General features: G+C 40.4%; 1 protein-coding gene across 1 annotated transcript in view; it reads left to right on the forward strand.

The window, feature by feature from the left end:
- LOC132542391 (zinc finger protein 658B-like) overlaps positions 1-13454 on the forward strand; it is a 169198-nt gene that overhangs the window by 9219 nt on the left and 146525 nt on the right. The window contains exons 4-5 of the mRNA XM_060204965.1: positions 11386-11410; positions 13029-13086. Of these exons, the coding sequence (XP_060060948.1) occupies positions 11386-11410; positions 13029-13086 (83 nt within the window). The remainder of the gene's footprint in view (positions 1-11385; positions 11411-13028; positions 13087-13454) is intronic.

Raw genomic sequence — 13454 nt, forward strand, 5'->3', positions numbered from 1 at the left:
CATTCAAATATTATGTACTGTACTGAGGATGACTTCTGTAGATTTTTTGGAGACTAGTCTAACATCCAAGTGCTTATGTATTTTGAGTTGACCCATTTTGTCATGTGATGGTGTTGTTTGGTTTTTATATGCATGCGGTGACTGACTCATTTTCCCCAACATCATCTTTTATAGAGACTTCACCTATTTACTTTTCAGCATCATTGTCTTGCTCTAAACATGTTCTTAGGGATTTTGATGGAGGCTGCATAGCATTTATATGCAACTTTCAAAATGGTCATTTAGTTTAGAAAATCATTAATAATCCACCAGTAATCAACATTTTTGTTTGCCTTATATCTTTATTTCACAGCAATTTATAGTTTTGACGATTATTTCTTGAAAAAATATTGTTGCAAATGTATGGGAGTCAAGCAGTAGCACTGCGGGTTAAGTGCATGTGGTGCAAAACAGTTTTCTATTGCCAGTGTTCTAATGAATGTACCACCTTCTAGAGAATGATTAAGAGGTATTTGGTTTTCAAGTCACCAAAGACATATTTGCAGATGAGACAGTCATTCACAGGCTTCCTAAAGTAGAGACTGAATGGCTAATCTGCTGTTGCTCGCATTTTCTCACATGATCACATTGCACATATTTTAGGGCTCAGTGACCTATGAAGATGTAACTGATATTCACTCAAGAGTAGTGGGCACTATTAAATTCTTCAGAGAAGAAACTACAGAGATGTGATGTGTGAAAATTTGAGGAACTTTCTTTCCATAGGTAACTCTAATCGCCTTAATTTTTCAACTAGAAGATAAATCATTTTTTGTTCACCAGTGTAGAAATGGCTATACTGTTCAGTGAGCAAGGTTTTATTGTGACTCATGAGGGATCAAGAATTCAATCTATTTGTATAGTTTCTAATACGTTTTATATTTTGTAATTTTAGAAAAGATTGAAGAACATTCCAGCATATCTTGCATGGTAATATATCTTGCATGGTAATAAACAAAGGTGAGAGTTACATTTACAATAAAGTGTGATGTACCACCTAAGAAGCTACTGTGTTTTCAAAAGTTTTGTCTCTGTAATTTACTGAGATCATTTGCCTGCATGGTTTTCCTGTATAAGGAGCTTCATGGGTTCTTAATGGTATGCTCTCTACTGACTTAGCAATTGCATATGACTCCTTTTAATACAGTTCATTCAGAAAATGAAAGTTATAGTCACTGCCACAAATAGATCAATTTTTTTAATAAGCAAATCAAAAATACCTCATGACTAGTTTATAGAACAGTTGGACAAGTGACTCCAATGTGATGTATGTGATGTACATGACTGAAGTTCCCATCTGAGTCACTGAGGACCATAATGGTGTTCTACATTATCTGTCTTTTCTCACTTTATAGGAAAATCTTTCTGACATGTAAAAAGTAAATGGAAATTTTTGAAAGGAAGCAAAGTTGCTAAGTATTTATAAGATAGTACACTTGGAAGCAATAAGAATATCTTCAATGTATGACTATCTATATATATATTTAAATATTTTTTATTTATCCTCTTTTGATGTCCTTGTTTTTCATTGTTGTTGTAGTTATTATTTGTTGTTAAGGTTATTGATGTAGTCATTGTTAGATAGGACAGAGAGAAATGGAGAAAGGATGGGAAGACAGGGGGAGAGAAAGATAGTTACCTGCAGACCTGCTTCACCACCTGTGAAGCAACCCCCCCCTCCATTCAGGTTGGGTGCCGGAGGCTCCGAACCAGGACCTTTAAAAATATCTATATTTTTATGATACTTAGAGGTAGCCCTTCCAGAGAAGATCAGTATTTTCAGTGAAAAATATTTCAACACAAAGCCAAAAGTTGTTACTAACAAATAGAAGTTCAATTAATGCATGCAAAATTCCTGTAATGATATCATTATATTTGGCATACTATCTTTATATGAAAGTATTTAGGTATTATGGGTTTTTATTTTTATTTATTTACTTATGTATTGGATAGAGACACCCAGAAATCAGTAGGAATGGGGAGGTAGAAAGAGTAGAGACAATGACTCCTACATTCCTATTTTACCATTTGCAAAGCTTTCTGCCTGCAGTTGGGGATGGGCGCTTGAACCCTCTTCTAGCTTGTAGCATGTGTGCTCAGGCAGGTACACCACTGCCCAGCCCTTTAAAAAATTTTTATTTCTTTATTGGGGAATTAATGTTTTACATTCAACAGTAAATACAATAGTTTGTACATACATAACATTCCCCAGTTTCCCATTTAATAATACAACCCCCACTGTGTCATTTACCATCCTTCATGGACCTGTATTCTTCCCACCCACCCAACCCAGAGTCTTTTACTTTGGTGCAATATGCAGGTTCTACTTGTGTTTTCTTTTCTGATCTTGTTTTTCAACTTCTGCCTGAGAGTGAGATCATCCCATATTCATCAGTGTGCAAGAATCCAGGTTTGAGCCCCCGGTCCCCACCTGCAAGGAGAGAGCTTCACAAGTGGCTTAGCAGAGCTGCAGGTGTCTTTCTGTCTCTCTCCCTTTCTTTCAACTCCTTTCTTCTCTATTTCTGTCTCCTATAAACAAAGACAATAAAAAAAAATTTTTAAAGATTTTATTTATTAATGAGAAAGATTGGAAGAGTGAGATAGAGAGAAAGAGAGAAAGAACCAGATATCATTCTGGTACATGTGCTTCCAGGGATTGAACTCAGGACCTCATGTGGAGAATCCAATGCTTTACCCACTGCACCACCTCCTGAACCACTATAAAAAAATTTTTTTAAAGTGGTCTGGGAGGTGACGCAGTGCCTAAGGCATTAGACTCTGAAGCATGAGGTCCTGAGTTTGAACCCCAGTAACACATGTACCAGAGTGATGTCTTGTTTGTATGCTTCTAAATTCTGCTTCTAAGACCCCTTCTGTTACACTGCTTGAGGCTGTAGTCTACTTATATAATCATTGTTCTCACTGGCTTAATCCCCACTGGTTAGTATGCTATTCTCCCCACCCCCTATCCTACGCACTTCCTGTTCCTGACACTTCCAACTCAGGAGATAGATAGGACAGAATTGTGATTAGAGATTAGGTTTTTGAACTGCACCCCTGCTCATGAATAAAGATTGAACTGTGTTCCCAGCTCAGCCATGAGTCCCTAGTCATCTGTCTCCACCCTGGAAGCTAGCCCGGCAATGGATGGTTCTTTCTCTACTCCTATCTTTCTCATGAATTCATAAATCAATTCTTTAAAATAAAAAAGTCTTAAGTAATCCAGGAGAAAGTTACTAGAAGCTATTAGGCATTATAGCAAGGAGTCAGGCTACAAAATCGAGTGTACAAAAATCAGTGACATTTCTTTTTGCAAATACTAAATCCAAAGAAGAGGATATCCAGAATTCACTTCCATTTTTTATTTGTTATTGGATAGAGACAGAGAAAAATTGAAAGAGAAGGGAGAGACAGAGAGGAAGAAAGACAGACACCCGCAGACCTGCTTCACCGCCTGCTAAGCGACTCCCCTGCAGGTGGGGAGCCAGGGCTCGAAGTAGGATCCTTACGCCAGTCCTTGTGCTTTGCGCCACATGCACTTAACCCACTGCACCACCTCCTGACTCTCACACTCCCATTTTCTGTTGCAGCAATATCAGTAAAATACCTAGGAATAAACCTGACATGAAAAGACATGAAATACCTGTACACTGAACTGAGTCAGTATTCAAAGAAATAGAAAGTGATAGGGGCTGGGAGGTGGCACACCTGGTTGAGCGCACATGCTACAGTGTGTAAGGACTCAGGTTTGAGTCCCCAGTCCCCACCTGTCTCTCTTCTTCTCTAGTCCCCCTTGCCTTTCAATTTCTGGCTCTCTCTATCCAATAAATTAATTAATTTAAAAAAAAGTAGAGGGGTCAGGCAGTGGCGCACCTGGTTAAGCACACACTCTATAGTGCACAAGGACCCGGGTTGAAGCCCCTGGTCCCCACCTGCAGGGGGAAAGATTCACGAGTGGTGAAGCAGGGCTGCAGGTGTCTCTCTGACTCTCTCCATCTCTATCTTCCCTTCCCCCTCAATTTCTCTCTGTCTTTCTCTAATAATAAAAATAAAGTTTTAAAAAAAGAATTTTAAAAGTTAGAAAAAAAAACTCATACAAACAAAGGGATCCTTCACATGTTATGTCGGGCTGAGCTTCACTGATGGGAGACAGACGACCCACGACTCATGGTTGAGCTGTATGCAGTATCTCTTTATTCCTACAGGATACAGCAAAATCTGAGCCGAGCTAAGCTAAACTAAAACTAAACTAGAACGAACAATGTTGTCTTTATATATATACTTCCCAAGTAGGGTGTGAATGGGATGTGACATAGGTGGAGAGAATGGGATGTGACATAGGTGAATGGGATGTGACATAGGTGAATGGGATGTGACATAGGTGGAGAGAAAAGTGACTGGTGAAAGATCACGGTGTGACAAGGAGAGGGGGCGGAGCAGGCAAGAATTCTACCACTGAACCACCAATGCCCTGGAGGGAGGATGGTGCTTTATGTAAATATAAAATGATTTATGTAAATAGACCGCCGCTTTGAGTGGGATCAAACCAATCCCTATACAGGCATACTGGTGCTTGGTTAAGCAGAAGCCGGGGAGCTGCCATACTACCCAACAATGTTAGAGTGTGCAAAGACCCAGGTTTGAGTCCCCAGTCCCCACCTGCAGGGGGAAAGCTTCACAAGTGGAGAAGCAGAGCTGCAGGTGCTTTCGTGTCTCTCTTCCTCTCTAGCCCTCTTTTCCTCTCAATTTTTGGCTGTCTCTATATAATATATAAATAAGTAAAAAATATTTTTTAAAGAAAATAAATAGAAAATGGTAATAACCAGTCAATGGGACTACATCAAATTGAAAAACTGCACAGCCAAAGAAACTATCACACAAACAAAGGGACACATCAGAATGGAGAAGATCTTCACATGCCATACATCAGACAAGAAATGAATAACCACATATACAAAAAGCTCAGCAAACTTAGCAACAAAAAACCAAATGTCCCCAACCAAAATTGGGCAGAGGATATGAACGGAATATTCATAACAGAAGAAATCCAAAAGGCTAACAAACACATGAAAAATTGCTCCAGGCCACTGATTGTCAAAGAAATGCAAATAAAGACAACTTTGAGCTAGCACCTCACCCCTGTTGAGAATAGCAGACATCAAAAAGGGCAGCAGCAACTAATGCTGGAGAGGTGGTTGGGACAGAGGAACGGTTCTGCACTGCTGGTGGGAATGTAAATTGATCCAACCTCTGTGGAGATCTGTCTGGAGAACTCTCACAAAGCTAGACATGGACTTTCCATATGAGCTAGTAATTCCTCTCCTGGGGATATACCCCAAGGACACCATAACACCCAACCAAAAAGATATGTATACACCTATGTTCATAGCAGCACAATTTGTATTAGCTAAAACCTGGAAGCAATCCAGCTGATCAACAACAGATGAGTGGCTGAGAAAGCTGTGGTATATATACACAAATGAATACTATGTAGCTAATAAAATCACTGAACCCACCTTCTCTGATTCATCTTGGATGGAGCTTGAAGGGATTTTCTATCTTTTTATAGTAGATTTTTTTAAATGTTTGTTTGTTTATTTAATAAAGGATTGAGACGGAGAGAAATGGATGGGGCAGGGGAGACAGCAAGGGAGACACAGAACCCTGCAGCCCTCCTTCACAGTTCATGAAGCTTTCCTCCTGTAGATGGGTCAGGAGGCTTGAACTGGGTATTTGCACACTATAAAATGAAGACTTAGCAAGTGTGCCACCACTTGACCCTCTTTTTCTCTATACCCAGCATTGAATATGGGATGACTATTCTTATGTTGATTAGTGACATAGAACTGTTGAAAATGTTTTAATTTTTGCAGATAAAAGTAATGGCTTATATCTAATTATTTTACCTTTTTTTGCACTTGTTTTTTATTGTTGTTGTACTTATTATTGATGTCATTATTGATGTCATTGTTATTGGATAGGACAGAGGGAAATGGAGAGAGGAGGGAAAGACAGATAGGGGGAGAGAAAGACAGACACCTGCAGACCTGCTTCACCACCTATGAAGCGACTCCCCTGCAGGTGGGGAACTGGGGGCTCGGACCGGGATCTTTCTCCTGGTCCTTGCACTTTGCACCATGTGCACCACCGCCCGGCCCCCTGCCTAGTTTCTGTGTATGCTTTTCTTAATCTTTTTGTAATATATTATAAAATTCAGTAAATCTACAAAAGGGTATTAAACCAGAATTACTCTCTTTTTAAAAAATGAAACTTTATTGTTCTAATATGCAGTTATCTGACACTCAGGGACTGTGAGCGATTTTTAATTGCCCTGTGACTAAAAATCTTGGTTAAAGAGATTATAAATGTCTTTCTGTACATTTATTGTGGTTTTTCATGTTACTCTAATAAGTTGTGTGAGTACATATATTGCTGATTAGCACTTTGATGTATAGCTTGTAAATATGCTTTCTTATTTTATTTTACTGCATTTCTTTGTCTTGGTGATAGGTTTTGTGATTATACCAAATATTTTCAATTTGATGTATTCTCAGGGGTACATTTTTCCATTAATTTTTTTATCATTGATGTTGAGCTCAGGTTTCTGAAGACATTTCCAAATCAGATATTATGTACTGTATGAGGATGACTTCTATAGGTTTTGGTTACTGTTGTAATATCCATGTGCATCTTAAGGAACAAAATACTATGGCCCAACCCTAAACCAGGGTTATTTCCTGAGCTCATTGTGAGAACTTTGAAGCGACTCCTGTAGAACGCCATTTTTTTCTTTCCATTTTATTTGATAGGAGACACCTGCAGGCCTGTTCACTGCTCATGAAGTGTCCCCCACTCAAGAGGGAAGCACATGTCAAACCTAGGTCTTGTGTTATGGTGATATGTACCCTTACCCAGGTGCACCCTACCCTGCACCTTTCACTGCTACAGACTTTCCACAATGGTTCCTTCCTCCTCATAGCATCTGTTTCTATTTATAAATCATATTTTACTTCCTATGAAAGACAGAAATTGAGGAGGATGTATATTACTGGATTACTGTTCTTCTTGGCCTCCCTTTATTTTCTGTCACCCAGTTTATTTCTTTTCTCCCCCTTTTCTTGCCCTTGTTGTTGAATCCTTGTTGTGGTTATTATTGTTATTGTTGTTGTCGCTCATTGTTGGATAGGACAGAGAGAAATGGAGAGAGGAGGGGAAGACAGAGGGAGAGAGAAACTTAGACTCCTGAAGACCTGCTCCACCGATTGTGAAGTGACTCCCCTGAAGCTGAGGATCTGGGGGCTCGAACCAGGATCCTTACTCTGGTTCTTGTACTTTGTGCCACATGCAATTAACCCACTGCACTATGGCCCAACCCTAAACCAGGGTTATTTCCTGAGCTCATTGTGAGGACTTTGAATCCACTCCTGCAGAATGCCTTTTTTTTCTTTCCATTTTATTTGATAGGAGACACCTGCAGGCCTGTTCACTGCTCATGAAGTGTCCCCCACTCAGGAGGGAAGCAAGTGTCAAACCTAGGTCTTGTGTCATGGTGATATGTTCCCTTAACCAGGTGCACCCTGCCCTGCACCTGTTAATAATAAAGAGCTGTGTGGCTTGAGATGTTTCATTTCTTTTTTTAAAAATATTTTATTTATTTTTGAGAAAGATAGGAGAGAGAGAACCAGACATCACACTGGCACATATGCTGCAGGGGATCAAACTCGGTACCTCATGCTTGAGAGTCCAAAGCGTTATCACTGTGTCATCTCCCGGACCTCTTCCTGTTTCATTTCTAACAAATTTATCATAATCATCACATGTGTTCTTTTTCTTTTTTTTTAAGATTTTGTTTATTTATTAATGAGAAAGGTGGAGAGAGAAAGGACCAGACATCACTCTGGCACATGTGCTGCTGGGGATTGAACTCAAAACCTCATGCTTGAGAGTCCAAAGTGTTAACACTGCGCCACCTCCCGGACCACATGTGTTCTTTTTTTTATCCCAACTTTTTTTTTTTTATCACTGTGGCTCCATTATGAATTCATTACACCCAGTGGCTATTTTCTTATTTATATTTTTAAGTTTTATATAGGTGAAGAGAATTTAATAAGGAAAGTGAAGTAGAGATATATCTATCTCTGTGTGTGTGGTGTGAAATTTTTATTCATATATAATAAATGAAATTAATGTTTATTTTCTCTTTATGAGAAGAACTGAAGATAGAAGAAGACACACCAACTTTGAGTTCTAAGTCCCCAGGGGCTATAGGTTCAATTCCAGTTACCTTCTACTTCACTCTCCCTATCAAATTCTTTTTTCTAAAAAACTATTTCTTTATTGGGGAATTAACGTTTTACATTCAACAGAAAATACAATAGTTTCTACATGCATAACGTTCCCCAGTTTCCCATTTAAAAATACAACCCCTGTTGGGCTGAGCTTCGTGAGTGGAGACAAATGACCAGGGACTCATGGCTGGGTTGTACGCAGTATCTCTTTATTCATGCAGGACGCAGTGCAATCTATATCAAGCTAGACTAAACTAACAACTAACTCAAACTCACGGTGGTGTCTTTAATATATACCTGCCAAGTAGGGTGGGAACAGTATGTGACATAGAGAGGGTGGAGAGAAAAGTGACTGGTGAAAATCAGGGTATGACAAGGAAAGGATCAGGGTGTGACAAGGAGAGGGGGCGGAGCAGGTGAGAATTTTACCACTAAACCACTAATGCCCTGGAGGGAGTGTGGTGCTTTATGTAAATGTAAAAGTGATTTATGTAAATAGACCGTAGCTTTGAATGGGATCAAATTAATCCCTATATAGGCATACCGGTGCTTGGTTAAGCAGAAGCCAGGGGGAGCTGGCATACTACCCAACATCTACCCCTTTCTTTTTAACTAATGGCCATAGTATCAGGATTGTGGGGTGAACAGAAACCTATATCGTACAGGCATTTTCAAAAGAACTGGCATAAGACATGGAAAACAAAACAACATAATGGCACCTGAACAGGGACTGACATAATAGCGACAGGGACTGGCACCGATGTGGGGCCTAACCCACCCATCGCCCAGATAAGTAAACTTGGCTACCCATCTGCCATGAGTTGTCTTTCTACTTATGAAGAGGTTTGCCAAAGCCTCTACTGTTTCATCATGAGACAGTTTCTCTGTCTTTGGAACATCTTGCTCTGGGCCACACTTCGGTTCCCTGACCGGGAACTTTGGTTTCTTGTGACCCTAATCATAGAGCTTGGGAGATGCACAGAGATTTCTCCTTGGACTTTCTGGATTCCCTCTCCCATGTTTCCCGAGGAGAAGGACTACATTTTGCTCTGGGCCACAATTTTGTTCTTTATGACCGTGATCGTAGACCTTGGGATATGCATGGGGATTTCCACTGGGACTTTCTGGACTTCTTCTCACATGTTTCCCATGGAGAAGGACTACTCTAATTTGAAGAGCATTCTCCAGTACCCTGGCAGTCCCCAAGAATGGAGACACGTGGTTAGTTCTACTCTCCTGATTGGATTCTTTCTTCGATGGGAAGACACTTTTAAAAATGGGTGCCTGAAGCAATCCAGCAGGAATAGTCAGAAGCACACTAAATGGAATTTCGAGGAGCTTTTTGGACTAGGACGCCCTCCGGGGATTCTTGATGCTACATGGTGAGATCTGTTTCGTAAGAGTGATTTGAATAACTGAATTTTTGTATGACATTGACTTTAAAAAAATGCTGGACGCAGCCATGATTTCTAGAGACATCCAGAAACAATCCAAAAAATTGGTTTTTCCCTCCTTTGGTTTCGTTTTTACGTCTTGGCATAAATCTGAAACGTTTAATCCTGAAATGGTATGAGTTATGGGCGGGTCAGATAGTGCAATGATTATGTTAATTATTCTCATGCCTAAGGCTTCTAACCGTGGTTCTTCTGTTTACCTTTCCATATTTTATTGAGTTTAAACTATTTCAACAACTTTGAAATCATACTAGACAGGACTTCCAATTATAATGGAGTTATCAATTATAGTAAACTTTGAATCTGCTACAAGTTTTGTTTGACAAGTAAGTGAATTTCAGCTGTCAAGTTTTCACATGAAAAAGCATCTACTCAAATGGAAATTCCTGGAAATACATTTGGACCCCTGTTCTCTGACATCACCCGTAAGATGGAATGACTACAACACACCCCCGGAAACCAATGATGTGACCTGGCACGACCTGAAGAAAGAGATTCACAGACTCCAAAGATCACTCTCTACAGAAAAGCAGAATTCTGGTGGCTGACATTCCCCATCGAGACAGACATGCAGCGTTTCATCCCTTGGCATTTTCTTCTGTGGTCAGCTACATTGGACTGACACCTCCATTGGACTTACTGGTACACGCTGCTGTGTTTCTCAAAGACTAACTTCAGCCAATTGCCTTGAGACTTTATAGGCCATGTCCCCTCGCCTGCAGGCTCTGTTCCCAGGGGTAGAAAACTCCTCCTCATTAGGTTATGCCCACAGAGGCAGGAAACGCCCTTTGAGGCAAGAGATGCCCCCAGAGGCATGAAGCGCTCCCAGAGGCAAGAAATGCCCTTTCACCTGCTAGACCTTGCCCTTTGATGCAAGAAATGTTCAGCTTGGCATCACACTGGTTATTGCTGCTCGCCTATTTTGTTTTCCATGTCATATGCCAGTTCTTTTGAAAATGCCTGTATGATATATGTTTCTGTTCACCCCACACTCCAGATACTATGGCCTTTAGTTAAAAAGAAAGGGGGAATTGTTGGTATGCATTCTATTTACATAACCACTGTATTCTATTTACATAACCACTGCATGGCATTGGTTTAATCCCCACTGGTTCATGATATCTTTTTGCTCTGCCCCCTCTCCTTTCATACCCTGATTTTCACCAGTCACTTTTCTCTCCACCCTCTCTGCGTCGCATCCTGTTCCCACCCTACTGGGCTAGTATATTTATAAGGACAAGATTGTTTGTAGTAGTTAGTTGGTTGTTAGTTTAGCTGAGCTTGGTATAGATTGCGCTGTGTCCTGCATGAATAAAGAGATACTGCGTACAACCCAGCCATGAGTCCTGGGTCGTCTGTTACCCGCCCGTGAAGCCAGCCCGGTGAAAACAACAAACCCCAACTATGTCATTTAAATTCTCTTTACCTATATAAACTTTACATTATAAGTAAGGAAGGAAATGTCCAAAACTGCTCCACCACTTGTCAAGAGTCCTGTGCCACCCCCTTCCCCCGTGTATGTGAGAACTAGGATATAAAAAATCTTGGTCCTTTTATATGGTAATGTGAGCATCTTATTAGTTGTACTCCCACACAACCTTAAGGTTTTATCATTTACTAATTACAAAAGTATAGAGGGGAAGATTAAGAATAGGGATATGACCTATGAAGATGTAACTGTGATATTCACTCAAGAGGAGTGGGCACTATTGACTCCTTCAGAGAAGAAACTCTACAGAGATGTGATGTGTGAAAATTTGAGGGAGTCGGGCTGTAGCACAGCAGGTTAAGCGCAGGTGGCGCAAAGCACAAGGTTCGGCATAAGGATCCTGGTTCGAGCCCTGGCTTCCCACCTGCAGGGGAGTCGCTTCACAAGCGGTGAAGCAGGTCTGTAGGTGTCTATATTTCTCTCCCCCTCTCTGTCTTCCCCTCCTCTCTCCATTTCTCTCTGTCCTATCCAACAACTACAACAATAATAACTACAACAATAAAAAAACAGGGAAACAAAAGGGAATAAATAAATAAAAATTTGTGGAACTTTCTTTCACTAGGTAACTCTAATAGCCTTAATTTTTCAACTAAAGACAAAAAATGGCTTTTTGTACACCATTGTGTAAATGGAGACAGTGTTAAGTGAACAGTGTTTGATTGTGGCTCATGATGGACCACAAATTCAATCTTGTGGTCTGGGATGTGGCGCAGTGGATAAAGCATTGGGTTCTTGACCATGAGGTCCTGAGTTTGGTCTTTGGCAGCACATGTACTGGATTAATGTCTGTTTTTTTCTCTCTCTGTGCATCTTTCTCAAGAATAAAGAAAATAATTTTTTAAATTATTCTCTTTTGTGGTCCTTGTTTTATTGTTGTTATTGGTGGTGTTGTTGAATAGGGCAGAAAGGAATGGAGAGAGGAGGGGAAGACAGAGTGGGAGAGAAAGGTAGACACCTGCAGACCTGCTTCACTGCCTGTGAAGCCACTCCACTGCAGGTGGTGAGCCAAGGGCTTGATCTGGGATCCTTTGGCTGGTCCTTGCACTTTGCACCACATGCACTTAACCTGCTGTGCTACTGCCCGACTCTCCAAGAAATAAATTCTTAAAAAAAAAATTCATGGTGGTGGTAGATAGCACAATGGTCATACAAACAGACTCTCACTCCTAAGGATCTATCTAAAGTCCCAGGTTCAGTCCCCTGCAACATCATAAACTAGAGCTGAGAAGTGCTCTGGTGACAAAAAATAATAAATTTGATCTATTTGTATAATTTCTTTATTTAATTACTTATTTGTTTTTTTAATATTTATTTTATTTATTTATTCCATTTGTTGCGCTTGTTGTTTTATTGTTGTAGTCATTATTATTGTTTTCGTTGTTGGATAGGACAGAGAGAAATGGAGAGAGGAGGGGAAGACAGAGAGGAGGAAAGATAGACACCTGCAGACCTGCTTCACCGCCTGTGAAGCGACTCCCCTACAGGTTGGGAGCCGGGGTTCGAACCGGGATCCTTATGCTGGTCCTTGTGCTTTGTGCCACCTGTACTTAACCCGCTGCGCTACAGCCCGACTCCCCTACTTATTTCTTCTTGTGGATGACAGAATGAGAGAAACATCCAGACCTCACTCTGGTACATGTGCTGCCGGAGAGCAAACTCAGGACTTCATTCTTGAGAGTCTAGTGCCTTAGCTACTGTGCCACCTGCCAGAACACTATTTGTATAATTTCTAATAGTTTGTATATTTTGTAATTTTAGAAAAAGTACAAGAACATTCCACCAAAGAGCAGCCTAAGTTGCATGGGAGTAAACAAAGGTGAGAGTTAAATTTACACTAAAATGTGGTGTACCACCCAGAAAGCTACTGTGCTTTCAAATATTTTGATTCCGTATAATTTACAGAGATCTGGTACCTGCAGGGTTTCCCTGACCTATGTTTATTACTATTATTATTATTATTATTATTATTATTCATTTATTTCTTCCCTTTTGTTGCCTGTTTTATTGTTGTAGTTATTGGTGTTGTCATTGTTGAATAGGACAGAGAGAAATGGAGAGAGGATTAGGAGAGAAAGCTAGACTCCTGCAGACTTGCTTCACTGCTTATAAAGAGACTTCCCTGCATATGGGAACCCGGGGCTCGAACCCAGAAAGTTAGGCTAATCCTTGTGCTTTGTGGCACCT

This window comes from Erinaceus europaeus, chromosome 13 (assembly GCF_950295315.1).
Source record: "Erinaceus europaeus chromosome 13, mEriEur2.1, whole genome shotgun sequence".
In the NCBI taxonomy this organism is placed as follows: domain Eukaryota; kingdom Metazoa; phylum Chordata; class Mammalia; order Eulipotyphla; family Erinaceidae; genus Erinaceus; species Erinaceus europaeus.